General features: G+C 42.6%; 1 protein-coding gene across 17 annotated transcripts in view; it reads right to left on the minus strand.

The window, feature by feature from the left end:
* The window catches only part of Pkp4 (plakophilin 4), a 208534-nt gene that overhangs the window by 45481 nt on the left and 140657 nt on the right, over window positions 1-22396 (minus strand). For 10 of the 17 annotated variants that reach the window (XM_038336234.1, XM_038336231.1, XM_038336220.1 and 7 more), the window contains 4 exons: window positions 20725-20759; window positions 4346-4477; window positions 4049-4236; window positions 980-1529 (listed from right to left, as the gene is read on the minus strand). In XM_038336234.1, the coding sequence (XP_038192162.1) occupies window positions 980-1529; window positions 4049-4236; window positions 4346-4477; window positions 20725-20759 (905 nt within the window). The remainder of the gene's footprint in view (window positions 1-979; window positions 1530-4048; window positions 4237-4345; window positions 4478-20724; window positions 20760-22396) is intronic. The other 7 variants (XM_038336235.1, XM_038336233.1, XM_038336222.2 and 4 more) reach the window with 2 other exon arrangements.

The following is a 22396-nucleotide window of genomic DNA, read 5'->3' on the forward strand; positions in this document are numbered from 1 at the left end:
GGAATTCAATAAACCATACCACATACATAAAAGGAGTGCTGTGCACCTCGCAGACACGCAGACACGGAGACGAAGGCACAGAAGACACATATGATGAACTGCTCCCTGCGCAGCATACGCTTCTCGAGGCCACGCACATGCAGACTGAGCCGGTACATGTGACTTGGTGTGGGCAGGGGAGGACCTACAGACTTCTGCTCTTCATCTCAACTTTTCCTGCATGGTTCTACATTTTACCATTTTGTATATATCTTGTTTTTAAAACCTCTTTCTGGCCAGTGCAGAGGATCAAGCCCCGGGTAGAGCACACGACTAGGCAAGCACTCTGCCACCGCCTGACATCCTCAGTCCTACACACATATTTTTTCAAAGAAAAATTTCTCTTACTAAAAAGAATAAAATCATTACAGAATATAGAACATCTTTTAAGAAAACCCCCTAAAGGAGACAGATATAATGCCAGGAACCTGGTGTCTTTCTAATTTATAATCAAATAGCATTTGAAAGAAATTCATAAGGGCTTTGTACGTTTCCCATCAGGGTGCCCAAATCAGAACAGTAGGGTATGAGGTTCATATTCTAGTGCATACAACTAAAACATTCCTCATGAAAAATTCAGACAGGTATTCTGATCCCAAATTTTAACATATCACTATATCATGAGGGTGTATGCAGGGAAGCCTAGATGTTCAACCAGCCCTTCTTTAGAATATAATATTAACAAAGAGCTTAGGGATCTAAATCAATTCTTTTAAAATTCAGTGAGTGCACACACACACACACACACACACACACACACACACAATCACTCTATATACCATAATATTTTGAGGAGAAAAATTAGATGCCTTACATTATTATAAACCTTAGGTTTATAATAACTTTTCAGATAAAACCATCGGTCTTTCCCCAATGATCCTCATGTCTGTGAGCGGAGGACGCACCCCGGGCCTTGAACAGTGCTGTCACACATCCTCACCTGTCAGGCTGTCTGGCCGTGGTGGAACCATCCTCTCGTAAATGTCATACTGCTGCTGTCCGAATCGGTCCATGTCGTCAACAGTCCTTTGCAATGAAGGTCCCAGATGCTGTGGTACAGCGGTCATCCCCGAGCGTTTGGGGGACGATGATCCCACTTGGCCTTGGGATGGGGAAGCTACTCGAGTCTGGGCATCTGTCAGGGTCAGCGGGGACCCCACCCTGGTGGTGGTCTGGTATTGAGGGGCTGGTCCGTTAGGATTGGAGGTCTGTCGGGAGGTGACAGACCCAACCCGGCGCACAGCTGTTGGGGAGGCGGGTCTCTGTGAGTATGGAGAGGCGGCCCGCTGAGCAGGGAGCGTGGTGGAGGAGTAAGCACTGGGGTTCAGAGGTCGGGAGTCGGTCACTGACGGAGAGCCAAATCCACTACCCAGAGAAGTTCTCAGTGACCCCCTTGAAGGAGACACGCCTGTGCTGGTGACATAAGAAGGAGACTGTGCTCTAGATGGAACTGAACTAACTCTTCGCATGGCCCGATTGGCTACTGATGGCTGATGAGAGGGGGAGAAAAGAGAACGGGTTTATCCAGGGGTTTGCGCCCACTGTTATTACAGAAATAAAAACGCACATAGCTCACACAGAACGTGACCCATGATCTCAGGCATCTGAGCTTCTCTGCATCGAGCTTTAGAGCAAGATCTTAGCTTTGCTTCTGCTTTTTTTTTTTTTTTTGAGATGCAATCTGAATACTAAAATCAGTCAGGAGAAGAAACCTGAAGACATTTAATAGCTCATTTTTGGTCTTTACACTTTTCACTTGTTGCCTCTGAGCTTTCCAACATATGATATGCTTTAACTCCAAGGGCTACAAATGATTTGTGAACAAGAAGGGTCCTGGGGCCATGTGCTTGTATCATTCCCTGCAAGTCAGACTGTGGCCAAGGCAATGCATTTTGTAGAAAACAAAAAATATGTTTGTTTCATCTCCCAGCCTAAATGTAGCTAAGGAGTATTTATGGATAGCTGGTCTTTATGGGTTAGCGCTGTTAACTTGTGGGACATATTTTATCCAGGGTCTACTACATGAACATTTGGATAGCGCCTGGGTCCAGCTCTCCCCTGATAATTTAGTTCAAGAAAGAGCCTGGCCAGACAGGCGTCCTAGCCAAATCCAAAGATCTGCTTTCGTTTGGCCTTCTCTGATATATGAGCCCTTAGCTTTAGTTTAGCTGGTGGATTTAAAGAAATGCCAGTGAGATACTCGAGAATCTGTCCCAGTAGAAGGAATGTTCTAAGCCTTTGTTGGCTTTCTTGGTCTTAGCCAGCTGGAAAAGACCAGAAAGGAAAATGAACATTTCTGCCACGGAACAGTCTGCTAGGAATCTGTAGACATCTATATACGATGGGTATCAGATACCACTCTCGATGCTGTACAGATGTGAAGAAATGGCACTGGAGGGGTGCCCGAGGGGTATGGCCACAGGGCAAAGGCAGGCAGGTGGAGGGAAGGAAACAGGCCTTAGGGCTCTGGGTGAAAGGCCCTCCTCGGCTACTCTTGGGGGGGGCAGCTACTATCCACCTCTCTCCACTTGTAGTTGTGATGGTAAGGAAAGAACCTGGGCTGTTATGTGGGTTTTCTGCAGTCTCCCGAGTCATAAGCGAGCTGGCTGCTCAAACACCTCAGGTGGGTTCAACGTCAACCCTTGGGGGACGGTAGTGGTGGTGCTAAGGGGACGTGGGAAGGGAAGAATATGGTAACTAAACAAGGCAATAATAGAACAGGGCTTAAAAAGTTAGTGTAGAGTTGGAGAGGTCGCATGTTTGCCTGGGGACTGACAGTATCAGCAACACGCTGACAAAGGGAATCACACCCACTTAGATGGCTAGATAAGCTGTCCCAACCACATGCAAATTAGGTCCCAGAGCCTACTGGTAATACAGTGTTTCTGCATTAGGGACAACATCAACTTAACGTGAGCTTTTACTTTTTAAAAACAACATGGCCATGACTAAGAATAAAGCTATAGCTGAGGTAATTAGACAAAAGTAAGACTAGAGAGAAGCTGGTGTGGAGATCCACCAAACACAGATGAACGTCCATGTAGCGTGCCTCAAACCTCACCACACACTTCCACCAGCGAAGTGCATGCACCCGTAATATGCGGGCTGGGAACACAGCCTCAAGTAGCGGCTACAAGGGTAAGTGCTCCCTTTAAGCCTAAAAGCTACAGACTTGACTTTTCCTAAACTGATGAGCAAAACTGTGCACAACTGCATCCCCACGCTTTCTTGTAGCACTGGGAAGCTGGCCCTCTGTGGTGTGTTCTGCGGTGTTCCCTGAGCTGCATTCCAAGGAACAGTAGACATCCAACTTTTCTGACCTTTTCGCTACTTTCCAGCAACTAAAGGATTTCTATGGTACTTGGACAGAGGGCTAGCCTCACTGGCTACTAGGGCTCTCGGTCCTTACATAGTCTGGTGGGATGATGGGAATTAAGTAGCAACAAGGAAGCAAAGGAGTGTTCAGAACCATGTATGCAATATTGTGTTTCTGCTGGTCAAATGAGTCCCAACTTGAGCAGATATGCCTCTACACACGGCTCTCTAAGCACGGGGACCCAGAAGAGGAAACACGCTTTCAGTGAACAACTTTAGCGAAGATGAACACTGTTGCTTATTATAGACTCCATCCCATTTCTGTCCTCTGAGACTTTCTACAGCACATTTTAGTGCTAGTACTTCTAAGGTTTAGGAGCCCCTCAGGAATTATGCCATTCCATGCCATCCTGATTCTCCCTCTGGACTGCTCCTATCAAGTTCCTTGTTTTGAGAAGAATTACTCTACTGCATCTAGGAACTGATAAAGATTGATTAGTATGAGTTAATTAAGTCAGACAAATAGAGTTTCAGACTTTATGCTTAAAATATTTTCAGTGCTGCAACTCAAACGCTGTGCAGTGATTTGAGTGCAATGTTCATTCTTCCAATGACACACACTGGCTCTGCTCTTCATAAGCAATGCCTGTAACAGCTACAGAACTAAGAGGGGATTGCTAAACGTCTGACTTACTTGAACCAGAGCTTGCCCTTCAGCTCGCGAGTTCCTCACCACATGGTTGCTTGTTGGTCCCGTGAATGAATGCTGTCTACTGTCTGCCTTGTTCACGGTTTGGTTGTTGTGGAAACTCCCTGCTTCCTGGTACCCACTGTCAGAATAAGAATTCATTTGTGTTGAACTTCTTGAGTTTCCCAACGATCCTGCAAGAATGAAATGGTGAGAGCACCTTTAGTATACACTTGTGAGGCTCACTTTCAAACTGAAAATCCGGAAAGAAAATCTAGGGTTTAAAGTGGAACCACAACAGACCCTCACTTTCATGGAGAGACGTCTGTTCTGGTGAGTACAGTGTCCCTTGTTCCTGCTCTGTCCTGATGAGATAGTTGTTGGGATGGACAGTGTCAGAAACTCTAGGTTTGCTTACACCAGCATTTGGCACATCTGCAAGAAAATAAGTTTACAGCTGAATTTAATGACATTGCAGAAGAACTTGTTAAAAGGCACAGATATTTGTCAATAGCATTGTCAAGCCATAGGTTACTAGAAGGCTCTGCTCACCTTAATAGCACAGTAATTTTAACTTCATCGGTGTGAATGTGCTCTCCACACTCAGTTCATTATTGTACTTTGTTCAGTTTCGTGAATGTTCTTTATTCTGGTTACAAGACCCAAGTTAACCTATGTATTTCATTACTTCAAAATCTTAAAAGTACGTCTTTGGAAAACCCATCTCTCATAACTTCCTCAGAGGAAAACTAAGAATGATGGCCAAATATTTCGGGGGCCGGGGGGAAGGATATAGATTAACAACTGGTTAAAACAAAACCCAAGAGCGCTCATGATGGACTAGTGGCGAAACTCAGAAGGTAAGGTGGGTTGGCTTATGGTACAGTTCGTGTTGCTTACTAAGAAGTCTACAAAGTATGGAGTCACACCAACAGAGGCACTGACACCTTACCAATCTGTTTCATTTTCCCTCTAGTTTTTCCCAGAGGAACATACAGAAGTCTAACCGGATGGCTGTTCCTTCTAACCAGTCTGTCTCTCCCATAGTTTGTTTTGTTTTCTACAGTGCCATTCGCTACCTTGAACTTAAATGACAATCACCGTCACCCAAACCAAGTCATCGGCTTCTCCATTCCCGCCAGCTTCGTATGCTGTACTTAGGAATAGAGGTCATGTTGACCTTTGCACACCAGATGCCCTCTATTCTCTCAGACATAAAACACACATTGCTCCATGTTTGGGTTATCACCATTTGATCTCCTATGTTTCAGATTTAACTTCTATGGCACTAACATACATTTTCAGAAATGCTGCTTCACTTTTAAACATTTTGGCTAATTCTGAGTCACATCATTCTGAGCTCAAAATACAACTCTAAGGAATTCAATGTCTTCATTAGGATGTCTCCCTTCTTTCCTAGGGATCTATTATAGTCTATATTGTAGGAATACTCCTACTGTCTCTGTCTATTAAAATATGTAAGTTCCAGGAGCAGATTTTTGTCTCATTTGTGCTGTTATCTCCCCAGTGCCTTAGGTTGTCCCTTGTACTTGGTGGTTGCTAAGGTGAACAAACCAGTTTCAGGCAACACTAGTTGAACTGGTCTAGATGTGCATACAAGGTGCAAGAGAGAACTGCAGACCTTAGTGCATTCTAAGCCTTTAACTTGACATCAGAGTCTGTTTCCTGGCCTATGGGAAGAGATGCTGACATTCCTCACAGGGGCTCCTAACAGCCTGAGCTCTGATCCATTATTTGACAGTACAGTTCTAGGTGCCAGAGCTCTGTGACAGCTCTCAGTTCTCTGGAGCTGGATTTTAATGGAAGATGTCAGCTGTGTGTGGCTTCTCTGATAGACGGTAGAGCACCATCTGAGTCACTGCCAGGTAGTTAAAACACTGAAGCAACCTGCTCCATTTGTAAATCTTCTACTCGGAGTTTCTAGAGTTCTGTGTACATTATATAGCAATTCCTGAAGGAGCATGTTAAGGCTTCGTTAGCACACAGACAGTGTGCTGTGCACAAAGAGTCACAGGGAACCAGAACAACCACAGGAGCCACAAGGGGCATTAACTCAGGCAGAGACTACTGGGCAGGCAAAGGGAGGAAGCAAAAGAGCTGCCAGGGAGACCATCACAGTCCCAGGCCTCACACTACACCACACACACACACACACACACACACACACGCACGCACGCACGCACACACACACCCCAGAAACACATGCCAATTTTTAAAAGAGACTTTAAGCACCTGCCCCCTCTCATGTGTGTGTGCACGTGTATATTAGTGTGTTTCAAAGACTGAACCCAGGACCCCACAGATGCTAGTCAAGCGCTTTACCACTGGGCTGTATCTTCAACACTGGTTTTAGTTAAAGCCTAGAGTTTAGGTTTGGAATACCAAGTGGTATGCAGTTTTAGCAAAATGAAAATGTTTTTTCACAGAAAACCAAAACACTCAAGGTCTGAACATGGATACCCTCAGAAAACAGAGATCCAAACCTACAACTATACAGAGCAATTACCTAGAAAAGAGAGAGCCAAACCTTAAACTTTTTGTACTTGGGCTACTCTGTCTTTTTAATGAAGTATTAGCTCAGAAACCATGAAACAAGTAGTTAAATCTTTCTTCGAGAGAAACATACAGGGCTGAGACGGAGTTCAGTGGGCAAGCAAATTGCCTAGCACGCACAGAGTCATAGGTTCAGTTCCCAGTACCAAGGAGAGAAAAAAGAAATTGGAATCAATAGTGGACTGGGGAAAATAGTCAGTTGGTAAAGTGTTTGCTTTGCAAGCTTTAGTGCCAGCTGAATCCCCTAAGTCACATAAAATGCCAGAAGAACATCATGTACTTGTAATTGCAGCACTGGGGAGGTAGAGACAGGAAGGTCCCAGGGCTCCCCAGCCTGACAGTTTATTAATTGGTGAGTACCAGGCCAATGAAAGATGCCTCAAAGGAGGTGTAGTTCCTGAGGATGATATGCACGTGATATGCTGTGTCCTGGCCTCCACACAAATACTCATATATGCCCACACATATACACATATTAAAACTAAAACCTAAACAAATTAAGAAAAAGTACAAATGAGTATAGTGATTCTACACCGGTCATACTAAAAACACACACACACACACACACACACACACACAGAGAGAGAGAGAGAGAGACAGAACCTAACACAATTAGTATCTTTAAAAGTAGAAAAGCAAAACAAACAATATTGCCCTGAAAGCATCATTAGCTTTGTGTCCTTGAAGTCTCATCACCTGACTGCTTCTTCTACCCCGCTCCTAGGGCAGTGCACTGAAGAACAGAAGAACGCACAGCAGAGCACAGGCAGTGACGGGTACTAGCAAGATAACTGGAGGATTACAGTGCCACACTGCCACGCCTGCAGTCGGGACAGGAGAGCTAACTGACAGTGTAGACAGGAAAGCGGTTTTGTATTCTGTCTCTAAGCAAATATGCCAGGTAGAGTTGTGACAACTTGATAAAAAGATCTATTTAATATGAATTATAAATATACCAACCTTTATACTACATATAAGCTCCTCAGTCACTTTCCTCTTCCTGTGCAGCCCATCAGTGAGTAGCCATTAAGACAAAAGGTGCTGAAATGCCTTCTGATTCATTACAGCAACACATTCCCTGTGTTTCTTTAAACATTTATTAATTTACAAATGCATGTACCGGCAGCCACAATGCACCAGATAATCAGAACACCAATTTTCTAACTAATTGGCACAGTTTTTCTGATTACAGAATGGTGACGGCTGTATCTATCAATTATGTATTACTTATGCAATCTTACTTTACAATCTTACTTTATGTGGAATGGAAGAAGGTACTCTACCAAATTCGGAGGACCCAGAGGCATACAGTGCAGGGTGAACCATCTCATGATTAGTCCTGTAATCTAGAATGATTTAGTTGGAGTGCTGTAATTTTATTTGGTCAGGACAAGAGATCAAAACATTTCAAAGACGAACAACACGTGAACGCTACTTTTAACTGCATCCTGAACAGCAAATTACTCAAACAACAGCACAAACATGTCTTTATAGGTATTTTCAAACTTCGGCTAACATCTTCCAAGAAAGCATGTATCTAAAAATAGAGCCCGAACATTCTTTAAGGTACAATAAAATCTCCTTCTGAGCCTAAGAATGGGAGATTACTGGAATCATGGTCCTTGCTGCCTGTCACATTTCATCTGAATGCTCTATCTTTTTTTTTTTAAAAAAAATGATTAATTTAAAAATAAGGTTTCATGTATGAAAAATACTAGAAGGTTAAGGATAATAAGAAAAAACTGACATGGTATTTACTTCAGGAAGATCCTAGTCAAAAATGGACTACAACATGAATTATTTTATCTTTTCTGCAATATACACCCCAAATATATATCACACACAGAACATCTGCTTAGACAAAGTCTTCACTCAATAGTCTGGAGTCATTAAAATGGTTCTGCTTTGTTAAGCCACAGGTCATGGTGTTAGACTGTATCAGGCGAGGGAGGTCTGTGCTGTGCAAATCACCATGGAAACAGGAACCTAGAGCTCAAGGGAGATGTTTGGCACGTACAACACTGTAACTGGTCTTTCACAGTCCAGCAGGCTGGAACCTTGCACTGGGTTCCCCCCATATTCCAAGTTGCTATGGGGCTTTGGAGATGGCGTTTTCTAATAGCACCTGAGGGCCACAGCTCGAGCCTTCCTGATGGCTCTCACTCCTGAACTGACCTCAGATGCAGCAGGGGTCTACCTTCTCCACGTGCAGAAACGTCTCCGAGGCCTCCAGTGCTCAGAAATAAAGTTCCAGGATGAGTTCTGAAAGAGGACCTAGGCCTGGTAGCAAAACGATTTCTCTTATTTGGTACTTTGTGGTATGTGAGATGTAGCCCTAGGGCAGATAACCAGGCACAGAGGGAAGGGGATCGCCAGGAAGTGTGTTTGGAGTCAATGTTCGAAACAGGGTGATAGTAACATGGACAACAGAAATATTCCCTGGAGCATGGCAAGGAGGCAGGCTGGTATTTTAATCATATTATATTAATGATACATATGAGTTTGCTGACTCAACTGGAAGTTACTGTGTACGTATAATACCCTTTCAAGGCTGGCTTTTTAATGGAAGTACAGACTTAAGAGAAAGACTTGAAGCCCACATTTCTTGAAATTACTTCTAGTCTGGTTTTCTTGACTATGTCTAAGTGCTAATGAATATTTATATCATCTTTTAAATATTCATGATAGCTCTGAAATTTTGCTCATCTACAAAATGCTATATGAAAAGTTCTGAGGACTAGAAAACCATTGAGGAAGTAGCTTTTAGTTCACTTCAAACTGCTTGACCTGAAGTCCACTCTAAAAGCTTGCCTGTCTGTATCTCATTCTGTGGCCGCAGCAAACTTTTGGTCTGCCCACTGACACAAGGATGACTGATGCTTTGATTTCTAAATGACAAACTTGAAAAGTACTTATACGCAAGACCAAACAGACGCCTCGCCATAGACACTTCAAACTCCCGAGTTTTGACCTGAACATAAAAACCATTCAAACAATTTTGGGAGAGAAAGGAATAGGGGTTCCCATACATAACCATGGCAAAACGAGTGCTTATTAGCTATTTTTAGTCTGTGCAGAAATTAAAACACAGGTGTTTTACCTGACAGAAGAACACATGGTTTGTAACTATAAAAGGAAAGCCAGCTAAAGCAAGAAGAAATATGAGGTGGGCAATGGATGGCCCAGATAAGTTTAACAGCTAGGTAATGAAATGGCCATGGGCCTTGGATCTTGGGAAAGTTAAGAAAAAAAAAAAATCAAGGAGCTAGGCATGGCAGTATATAACTATAGCCTTAGCACTTGGGAAGCCGAGGCAGGAGGATCACAAGTTTGAGGCCAGGTGGCTACAAAACCAGATCATTTCCACACAAAGCCTTAGGGTGTCATGGTGATGTAAAAAGTCACTCTCAAATAATTTTTCATGGACAGATTTTATTTCTTTTGGAAAAAAATGCTATCAAATATAGAAAGGAGGCTGGTGAGAAAGCTCAGTCATGATGAGCTGGCTGCTCTTGCTGAAGACCCATGTCAGGAGGCTATCATCTGCAAATCCAGCTCCCGGGGATCTGACTCCCCTTTCTTTTTCTGTGGGTACCTGCATTCATGCGCGTACACACATGGTTAAACAAAAAGTCTTAAAATAAAGAAATGGGAGCATCCAAAATCAGAAAATACAAAGATGCTACCGATTTCTTTTGATAACAGCAAAACCAGGCAGGCAAGACGGTGTACTTGGGATGGAGGCAGGGTCAATGTTGGGTCATCCTAGCTACACAGGGAACTCCATGCCTGCTTAGGCTAGCTGCGGCCTTCTGTCTACAAATCGTTCATCTCTAAATATTTCCATGTCCCTTTATAAAACCAGGATACTATCCAACTGTAGTTACTTTAATGTCACATGGTAACTCCACACACAGATTTTTCCGGTGTCTTGAAAGTGTTTCTGTTTAGCTGTCTTATACTAGTCAGCTCGAGAGAAGCCTCTGTTTTATAATGACAACCGCTATTTAATATAGAAAGGGATCACCCCTGCTAATTTTCATGTCTTCTTCATGGGAGCCACAGCAACAGATTTGCTTCATAGCATGAAGATTATGGGTGCCTTGTTCCAAACCCAAATTTTGAATTTGTGTGTGCTGAAGCCCGCACATGAGCTTAGAAGCTCTGCAGGTGATCTGATGCAGAGAGAAGTTCGGGAATATCTGGGGTGAGAGCTAGAACCCTAACTATTCCAATGATGGTAAAGAAGGTTGCTTTCTGTTTGGGTAGTGGCTATCATATTAATTTTAAGAAGAAAAATATGTCTGATCCTTTTGAGCCACATATGAATCCAGAAGGAAGCAGAACTGGCAGGACACATTACAATAATTCAATCAGTCCAAGGTCCCAATGCTTTGCAGTGTCTCTAAGAACCAATCAAATAACGATGTCAGCGTATGCTGCAATCTCTATGGAATGCTACAACTTACCAATGTTTAATAATGAATTTTTAAAATGATTTTATTCTGTTTAGTGTGGCTATAAACTTAATGATAATATATCTATAACAAATGACTTTTTGAAATCTTATTTAAAAACTTAACAACTTAATGAAAATTTAAATGTGCACCAAGATTTCCATTCCTGGACTCTGGTAATATCAAGCACAAGGAACTCTAATTTGGCTTCCACAGTGGTAGAGATCATTAAGCATTTTAATAGGCAAAGTGCAACGTCCAAGTGCAGACAGGTGCTCCTGCCCTGCCAGCCCCAGTTCTAGAAGTCTGTCTGACAGAAATACCCGGATATGCTAAGGAGATCCTCACCTGTTTGTCCACGTGAGAAACTGAGGAGAAATGAAGACATCACTCTAAAAAGACAAAAGCACCTTTATATCCTTACACAGAAGCACAAGACTTTACCAGGCTGAGGAGGAGGAGGAGGAGAAGGATGAAGTCACAGGACAACAGAGTGTGTGGTGATTATTCATGTGAGGTAAACTAAACAAACTCACATCCACGCTTACTTTCAGACAGCGCAGAAGGGAGTGTCTGGCGTAAAATGCCAGCGCGGTCCTCACCGTGTAGGGTGACAGAGGACGTGTGGCCGTATAAGGTGACAAAGGATGTGTGGCCGCAGAACGGGAATGTGCAGGAGTGAAGCAAAGCTTTTCTTTACGACAGGGGTTTCTAGACTTTGAAGTCCTACCAAACGCAAAACATACTTTAGCTCTGCAATAGTTCCTTCTGCATCTGTAGCTTGGTCAGGCCCACATACAGAAAGGAGGCTTGAAACTTGGACTCTAAGTTTTGGTTTTACAAGGAACTCATGCTCCTGGCGTTTAGAAGAGAAATAGGAAGCAGATGAATGTTAAATGTTGTCATTTGTATGTTGATAGCCACGATAAATCATGACACCCGAGATCTTCAATAATACAGTAGTCATTTTCCACACGAGTGCTGGTCTAATAGTCGATCTGTCACTGCGTACAATATAACGCCACTTCCTACAGTATCCCTTCATGGATTCGCCACATTTCTACTGAGGCATAACCTGCTCCCATTTAAGCTCGGGTCTTATCTCATGATGAACTGAAGAATTTTTGTGTTGCAAATTACTTGTTCCAGATGGAGAAAAGACAGAAAGAAAAATCGTCTCAGTCTAGTCTCTCATTTATCTTCAGGATTCATGTCTGGGGGGTTACACCCACTCTGGTGGCAGAACTTGTACCTGGACATTTTAGAAACGAAAAATCTCTCTATATACAAATAAAATGTAGAGCCTACCTTTATAGTATTAAACTTGGCAGAATACATTAACTTCTAATGTCACATGGGGCTGAAATTGGTGGACAACATTACGAACCATGACATTTCAATACACAATAAATATAGTAAATAAATACAGAATTGTGAAAGTAAATAACTGCTTTAAAATTTCTATTTTATTGCAATCCTTTCTTGTCCTTTCTACATTTATTATCAAATATCAAAAGAGTCCTTACTACATAGCACTACAGTTTTCTCCCTACTCATCTGAATCAACTGGGCAGGTGTAGTGGTGTCCCGTGGGTCAACTACAAGTTTTCCCTGTTTCATTATCTTGTGTCCCTCACTGAATTTTTTTTTTTTTTTTTTTTTTAATCTTCTTGGCCTCTTAAATTTCTTACTTCTGAGCTGGGCGGTGGTGGTGCATGCCTTTAATCCCAGTACTTGGGAGGCAGAGATAAGTGGATCTCTGTGAGTTCAAAGCCAGCTTAGTCTACAAGAGCTAGCTCCATGACAGGCTCCAAAGCTACAGAGAAAGCCTGTCTTGAAAAAACAAAAAATAAAACAGAACAAAATCTTACTTCTGAGTATCAATGACCTGTCACTTGCTTAACATTACTGAACTCTTTGAACACTTCTTGGGAACCATGGCAGTGTTAAAAACTATGGGCCTGGCCAGGCCTGGTGGTTCAGGCCTGTGAGACTGGTTACTTGGAAGACTGAAGGAAGAAGACCCCAAGTTCAAGGCCTCTTGAAGCTCCAGAGTGAGTTTTCTGAGCCCTTGTCTCACAACAGAAATAAAAGGCGCTGGGAATGTAGGCCACGGCAGGTGGTAGAGGGCTCGTCTTCCACGTAGGAGACCCTACCTTCAGTGCCCAATATCAAAGGAAAAAAGGAAATCCCTTTGCCCCCAAACAAGGACAGTAAAACAATGGATTTTATGGACTGTGTGGCGCGTGCAGAGGGCCAATGACTTTCAGCTCTGCAAGGTGGGTGCTCTGGGTCTAATCCAGTTCTCTCCATCCCCAACTCCTCACACAGGACTTCTCAAACTGGCACAGAAAAGCTGTGAAATTGTGATTTGTAGCAATTTACATGTCACAAGCTATGGCCAGAGCATGTAAGCAACAACCGGTCAGCAGTGACACCAGGACTAATCTTGTCATCTTGGCTTCTAAGTTCCCTTCTGACGGCCAGATGCCGTTACAGCTATACATAGAATTGATGTGCTTCCCCCCATTAAAAAAAAAAAAAAGCTATACAGAAATATTTCTTTTCAAGAAAGATATTCCACACTGTGCAGCCATTGTGAGAGAGTCTATGTGCCTGTGCCGACATTCCCCCTCCCTCTGGTCCTTTATTATTTTAGTATCGGTTTTTTTTTTTTTTAGTATTCTGATATTATTTTCTATTCCATTACATATTATCTTAAACATTACCTCAAGGTTTGAAGGATTATAAACTACTGTACAAATACATAACGCGTGAAGAGGCACAAAGATAAATGATGTAAACAACACTCATCAAACAGAAACAGAGTGGAAGGCAGCATGGGCTGAGTCCCTCTGACTTCTTAGAGCAGAGCACGGGTTACTAGAAATGTGAGACTAAGAAAAATACAAAGCAGAGACACAAAAGTGCAAACTCTTCTCCTCACGACAGACAAAAAGAAGTGCGTTGATGTGTCGTAAAGTGGAAATATGACCTCGGTGGTGTGGAAAATACAGGGTAATGAAGAGGCCACGGGCCAGGAGCTGGGGAAGCCCGGTGCTTCTGAGCATCACCACCACTTTGCAGAAAGTGGTACAGACCCACAGGATGCAAGGATTTGAAAAATGCCATCTCACACTTTGGAAGTGTTCCCTCATCCTTTGGGAAGTGTTTCTTTCCAAAAAGCTTTCCACTCTTAGTGCGGGGTAAATAACACCCATCCTCTACCAACCACCAAGGAAAACCAGGGTTTCCTGAGCTGAATTATAAAGAAATAGAAGTCTTTCTGCTTAGTGCATCTCTAGCTCTTCCTTAGATGGCTACAGTCAGTAATTTAAAAACAAAACCCAACAGCTGGGCTCAGCTTTGGCATTTCAGCAGAAGGTAGCAGCCTCAAGAGCTGCTCCAAACAGCAATGCTGTGCAGTGCTAACAATTCACCTTCTTCCTGGGAATGAACTTTTCAAATCAAATCTGCAGAACTATAAAGCGGGAGAAAAAGGCAGAGAAATTATCTGCAAGTAAATGCAAAATATAAAGAAGATGAGAACAGAAAAGGACCTTCAGCGGCATTCCTTCTGTGTACTCCTTTCTCACATGGGGAGCCGAGGAAAAGAATGAGTGCCTTTGTGGAGACCAAGCCCTGCTCATTCTGGGCAAGACTTTCACAGTCCGTTCTGCCTGTGCTTCTACATATTCAGAATTAATACAATAAGGTTTACAACAGGAAAGAGAATATCAAAACTGTCATTTCAATTATTAATCTATACTTGAACTTGTAAAGGGCATCTAATTATCTACTAGAAAAAGCACAAGAAGAATCAGAGTTTACTTTTATTCATAAAATCAATTTCCAATTTTCTTGCCCTTGTAGCTATAGCTTACTGTCATGGCCACAGCTCAGATGCTGTCATCACGGCTAAAGCAGGCACACATCAGAAAACCACAATTATTGCAATGAGGCCAGGAGGAAACACACACACACACACACACACACACACACACACACACACACACACACACACACACCGCCATTTATGGCTGTTAAATTTGAAAGGGAAACCCACCCTAAAAAAACAATAAATACATGAAAAGAAGGCCTGGGCTAGAGTAAAGTTTGGGCTGTGGTCCTCTAAGAAAAATAAGGGACCAGCTCATCTGGGGTGTGCAGAGGGACCCAGCTGTGATGGGGGCAGCGGAACTGTTGCAGCCGGATCTCCATGCTGCTGCTGTACTGACGGCTGGGCAGGGGTGGGGGCATGCGGGCAGCAGTCAATTGTTATGTATTTACTTTAAATACATGTAATGCTTATACATGCACATATTTCACATTCTTATATATTTTACATAGAAGATATATAAGGTGACTGGACAGCCTACTGGGGTGATGAAAAGTTATAAAGGAAAACACACACAGACACACACACCTGTGAAAAACTTTAAGAAAAATGTCAAGCACATTAGTAGATATTTACTTGCCTATGACACAAATCCTGAAGATGGTGATCTAAGTGTGGGGATGAGGGAAGAAGGGTCCAGGAGGCCCCAGATAGTGCACCTCCATCGTGTGTCTTCATCTGTCTGGGCTGTGCATCACACACATAGGAACACCCAACACCTGTGTGGTGTTGGTAGCTAACACTCTAGCTGCCTGCTCTCGCTAGCTCAGGAAGCTAGGCAGCAGCAGCTGGCTGAGAGAGAATAGCAGAGGAGACAGGTGCCACCCCATCTCAACTTCACACAGCGTTTCTGCCACAGAGTGCATCTTCCTGGTTCCAACAAATACTGAACAACTCCCACCCAACCCCTGTGCCAACTCCAAGACTCTGACAAAGCCCAGCACCCATTACCCCAGCCCTGGGAATGGTGGCAGACATTCAGCAGCATCGGTCTCTAGGATGCTCCACTATGCAGCTGAATCTCTCAGCTCTTCCAACTTTACTTTCACAACTACAGGTTCTCTACATTGAACCATAGCCGGCATGGGTTCTGTTTCCCAGCTAAAGTCTGATGCAGAGATGTAGCTCTTACTGCTGGTCCATAAAGAATTCTTACCCATCAAATATTAACCCTCTAACAGGAAAGAAGGGTACTGACTCTTAGGAAAATTTATGTTTTCCAGATACAGAAGACAATAGGAAGAAAACATAAGAGGCTCAGTCATAGACCTGGAGGGAGGAAAACTGAATACAATCTTGTGGGAAGGCAACTTGGTTACATACACTAAAGATCTCAATAGTATACATCTTACATACTTTTCTTCCTAAAACCTCGGAGATACATTTTTATAAAGTTATATTATCACACTTACTTATAGTAAACATCAGAACAAACTGTAACGCCCAATCATACAGACATATACAGCTATGGAACATATTTATAGCTCTCCTTTCTAGCATCTCCCTGCCAGTTCTCTAATAAACCCGAAGACCAGAAGAGGGCAAGCCTTCTGCTTTGAATGCTGGCAATCGTGTGCTGCACCTGTTCAAGGCTCTCAAGAAATTCTCATTATGCGATACTGAATTGAATTCATAGAAGAATTTCAGATTCAATAGTAGATAATTAGCATTTGGGGAGGCAGAGGCCAGCCTGATCTACACAGAGAATTCCAGGCTAACCAGGGATATACGGTGAGACCCGTATTAAGAAACAAACTACATATTAATGTCCTCAAATCTGTTTAAAAGGGAGACTTTGTACAACACATAGAGATTAATTATAAGTAATTACTTTTTATTTTCCTATATGTTAAAACATCTCCCGATGGGTATGTGTACTGCACATTTAGAATTGTGAGGGTTTTTTTTAATAATAAAATAGACAGGAAGTGGGAAGAACTTCTGTAATGTGTTGCTTTTATTGGTTAATGAATAGAGAAGCTGCTTGGACCGATGATAGGGCAGAATAGAGTTAGGCGGGAAAACTAAACTGAATGCTGGGAGGAAGAAGGCAGAGTCATTGAGACACCATGTAGCTGCTGCAGGAGACAGATGCTCTGAAACTTGCTGGTAAGCCACAAGCTTCATGGTAAAATATAAAATAATGGAAATGGGTTAATTTAAGATGTAAGAGGTAGTCAATAAGAAGCGAGAGCTAATAGGCCAAGCAGTGATTTAATTAATACAGTTTCTGTGCGGTTCTTTCAAATCTCAGTGGCTGGGAACGAGCAAACAGCCTCCGACAACAGCTACTAAGACTGAAGTACAAGTTTTGCCATTCATCACTGCTTGAAGAACAAAAAAATCAGAAACTAGCCCAAGACCAAATGATGATGGCCAACACTGAAGTGCAAATAAAAACAAACCAGGAGATGCTATGCCATACCCACTAAGACAGCTGCAGTAAAAGAAGTGCCAGGTGTGGGCGGGCGTGTGGATAGCCCCATAAGCTATCGGTAGGAATGTTACAAAGGTCCAGGTACACTGGAAACCACTCTGCTAAGTGTTTAAAAGATTAAACCCTGAGTTACCAGCTGACTGAGCAATGTTGTTCTTCATTACACACTTAGGTAAAAAAAAAAAAAAAAAAAAACAAAACAAAACACCTAGAACCTTTCATAAGTATTCATAGCAATAGCCAAAAGGAGAAACAATGCCTACTGACTCATGACTGGATAAGCAAAATGTTCTCCAATAACGTAGTAGAGGATTATTTATCAATGTAAAGGAATTGAGTACCAACACAGATGTTAAACCTTGAAAATATAATGCTAAGTGAAAAAAGTCCGTAATTACAAACTATGTTGCATAAACCCATTAACTGAAATGTCTGGAATAGGCAAATTCATAAAGAAAGAAAGAGTGCTGCAGCTTAAGATTAGTAGTTTGTGGTAGAAAATGGAGCTGATGGATAACTGTATGTGGCATCTTTACGGGTGATGAAAACGCTCTGAAATTAACTGTGGTGATGGGTGCTTAACTCTGAATAAACTAAAAACACTGAAACGTGTGGTTTAAATGTGTACATTGTAGGACATGTGAATTGTATCTCAATGGAGGTATTATATTCAGAATACAGAAGGAGCTGCGAAGGAAACAGTCTGATCAGAGTCACAACATACATGTGAAATTTGCAATAAAGAAAATCCCATAAATACTGGGCATATTGAATCTGAACAAGAAGGGCTGGGCTATGACTTAGTGAGTTCTAGGACAGCCTGGGATGCACAGAAAGTCTGCCTTAAAAATAAAAAAAAGAAGAGGAGAGACAGAGAGCAGCAGCAGCGGTGGCTGGCAAGGACAATACTGGTAATGTCCTGTTAGGTTATCAGGAGTGTCTAACCTTTAAACTTTTGACACTGCCACATGACATCATCATCTACCATGTTCATGATCAAGAGTATGTAACTGAGTTTAAAGAGAGAGAAACAAATGAATGCACAATTTCATAAAATTTTAAATAAATTTCCAATTTTCATGACTATTCTGGGGTGCACGGGATCACAGACTGCCTGTTGGACATGGCTTACATGTCTTACATGTAAGGGCTTCAAGAGCACAGGAACGTAGTCAAGAGTTAAAAAATAGGCTCTTCGGAGTTTTAAAAAATTACAACTTTGTAATTTTTTGTAAGTATGAATTTTGTTTCTGAATTAACACATTTGCTTCTCTTACACACAGGGGTATCTTTAACATTAGCTAAGGACTGGGCATTTTCTAGGTCCTGGTGTAGAGACAAAAAAAAAACTTTCCAAGGGCCCCAAGTTTAGTTGCAAAGCTAATGTATACGTCCTCAAACCTTGCTGACATTTATTATCCATTCATGCATGCGTGTATTCATTTGCTCAGGTGAGCAGGGCAGCCATGGCTCCTGCCCTGTGTGATGGCCTGACAGACTGTGACAAGGTCGGGAAGGAACACAGGTTCCAGCTGATGTCCCGGGGCTCCCCAGGCTTCAGATCACCTCTGATTACCTCCCAGGAACAGCGAACAGGGCTGCTCTCTGGGCTCCAGCTTTGCGGTCACTCAGATGGTCTTGTGCACTGAGTCCACGGCACTCTGGCTACGTGTCTAAACCATCTGATGGTGTCTGTGTGTGCGGGGGCTATCTGCTCAACAGGAGTGTCTCCACTCTGGACTGGGGCTTACGTTCACATTCATTCCTAGTTACTCAATGTTCTCCTTTACCCTAGTCATCAAATCCAGCACGCCCAACACCATAGTCCAAAGTGTCCCAAAGACTGGCTCTCCATCCTGACTTGCCCAGTATTTCAATGAAGCCACCCTCCTACTCCATCAAAGACCTCAAGGCTATCAACTGTCTTTTGTCCACACCAAGTCAGTCTCCAAATCCTTAGCAGTTCATGTATTCCTACACCAAATTAGGCAGTACCTTTCCAGCTGTTCTTTCATTACTACATTTTCTTCCCTCCATTCCACAACTACGTAGTTTCTTCCATGGATATTTAAATGATGTGACTCTTCTTAAAGGATATTCAGGGTCTCTTCCTAACTACTGAAAGACACAACCTCCCTTCTGGTCCAATTCAGCCCTCTAACACATACACATCATCTCCCTTTCCAAACTAGTTTCAAATATTCCCACACAATGCTGTACTGTGTGTTCTGTCTGCTGCAATGGCCTCCTCTGCAGTCTGGTGGAGGTGAGGAGCAGGTGGACTTCGGGCTCATCTTTGCATAGCTATTGTAGAAGTGGCCTATCTATGTCATAAAGCACCCCACCGCCTTATTTCCAAGCTAGCCACATGTTTCTTCATGGAGTATCTTTTCCTTTAGTAACATGCTATATTGAGGTCTTGCAGACTAGGAGTTTTCCCATTATCTTTGACATATCAACAGTTTGACAAACACTGTGGAATAGTAGTGTGAAGAATGACTTGGGATTCTGAGACAGCGTGCAGATAAACTTAAGATACTGGGCATCTGGTGCTCTAAGTTTTCTTCAAGACCAGCTCTTGCTCACCTTATAAAACCCCCATATGCCTTGGCTGTGGGAAGGCAGGTGTGCTGCGTTCCTACTGTCTGCTAAGCTGGGAGCACAGCATCCAGCACGTGGCATAGATGCTTGAGTACCATATACTGAGTGAAGACCAAGTACCACCCTTGTGATAGTGGCAGGTACTCTTTGTAATGTGAGTCATCCTTCGTGTGGCGAGTTTAAGGAAGAGATACACAAGCTATATTAAAGCCTACTAGACTACCTTAGGAGTAGTGGATATTTTAAGCTGAGTATATAAAATGAACATTTCAAGTAACTCTAAGCATGAACAAAGAAAAGTTCAATGGAGGTGAGTATTTATCCTTTTTATAATAACCTTCCTGCTGTCCCCTTGGTTTCCTTGTGATCAAAAGCTCTAGACACACAGCTGACAGTAGGCAATTGCTGTGCAGTGCTGTAACTTCCAGTTATGCTCACGGATGAAGGAGAGCAGGACCGCTACATCAAAGCCAAACTCAGCCTCGATACTGCCAAAAGCTCTGCTTGGCTTACTCCACCAAGAGCTAGGAAGTTAAAGAATAAGCGAAGCAGGAGCTGGGGATTTAGCTCAGTGGTAGAGCAGTTGCCTTGCATGCACAAGGCCCTGGGTTTAGTTCTAGTACAGGGTTTGTGGGGTGGGTGCGAGCTAAGTAACTTTTTTGTGTGTATCTAAAGCACAAACACTTTTCATATAATAACAATGAAGAAAACATACCTGTTGATCTCCAAGGAAATGACTTCTCAGTTGAGCTAGGGAAAAAGAAAAAAATTGTCAATAAAATTTAACTTCGGGCTTATTTTGCACACCAACTCTCTATTTGTTATATCTAATTATGTAAAAGTATAAAAAATTTCAAGTAAAATTCAAAATTACCCTTCTAAATTTTTTTTACACTGTAGCTAACTGTATCAATTTGGGACATACTGTATTTGTCCTTGAAAATTGAGGTTCAGAACAACAGACATATGACAGAGCTGGCATTTGTGACGCTCTGAAGCCACATGTGCAGCGCATCCATTAAAAAGCCCCAAAGGCCCCTAAAACGCGGAAAGGAAGCTATGAGAGACTCCAGCAGAGATGCAAGCTAACGGGCACGCTTTGAACAGAGAGCTGCCTTATAAAAAGTTAAAACACATTCTTAGACCAGTACATTAACAAAAGGAAGACTTACAAGCCAGGGCAGTATTCGAGCTATATAATTTCCTTAGCTTACGGCTGTGGTTCTCAACCTGTGGGTCACGACCCCCTTGGGGATTTTTCAAGGGATCACCTAAGGCCATTGGCGAACACAGATATTTACCTTACTAATTATAACAGCAGCAAAATTACAATTACGAAGTAGAATAAAAATAATTTTTGGTTGGGGGTCACCACTACATGAGGAACTGTATTAAAGGGTCAGAGCATTAGGGAAGTTGACAACCACTGGCTTATAGTATATGTATTCAAAAAATATATTCCTGTGAAAACCTATTTGACTTGTGTGCCTCCTTGTCCTTCTCTGCCATGCACCAATTAGCACGGCACATCATGGCATTAGAGGACAGTGGCGGAACACAGACTAGGTGATCAAGCATTTGTCAAATGTAAATTAAAGCACTTAAGATATGCATCTTCATCTTGAATATATAATCTTTATCTTACGCACAATACTGATGTCACAGGGACATCAGTAATTTTATTTTACAGATAAAACACACTGGCTACTAGAAATACTAAGTTCAAACTTAAGATGTTCTGATCTTAAAGTCAGTGCTCCTAAACAGTGACAGACAAAACACACACAGACACACAGATACACACACACACACACACACACACACAGAGACACACACACACACAGAGGGGGGAGAGAGAGGAAGGGTGGGTGGGTCGGGAGAGAGAGAAAAGTCTTGAAAAGATAAAAAGTGAAGTAATTCCTTTGGTGTAAGAACATAGATTTTTTTTCTTTATTTCTTTCAGTATTTGTGCTTTTCCTTGTTTTGAAAGTGGGAAAGAAACTCCAAACATTTTTGAGGAGTATTTAATAATTTATGAAAAAGAGTTGTAACTCTAGGCATAAATAAGCAAACCCTTCATAAAAGGACACGGACTCACGAGAAAGGTCCAGGGCTGCCTGCTGCAGTTCTGCTTTCCTGTCTAGCTCCCTGACATCTCCCCCAGGAATCTTTGCTGGATGAAAGCGTGTGTGATTTGCCTTTGTCTAGCATAGGCACAGCAGTTCACACCATGGACCTGGGCGCGGTTTCAAGCAGGGTAACCGCTCCCATGAATGGAGGCAATCAAGGGGTCGGAGCTCCAGGAGCCTTGCTCCAGTTAATGTGCCCTTATCCCATTTCAAAAGGGACATTTGGGGGGAGGGGGTGGGGAAACGGGAAGCAAATCT

This window comes from Arvicola amphibius, chromosome 7 (genome assembly GCF_903992535.2).
Source record: "Arvicola amphibius chromosome 7, mArvAmp1.2, whole genome shotgun sequence".
NCBI classification, from domain to species: Eukaryota; Metazoa; Chordata; class Mammalia; order Rodentia; family Cricetidae; genus Arvicola; species Arvicola amphibius.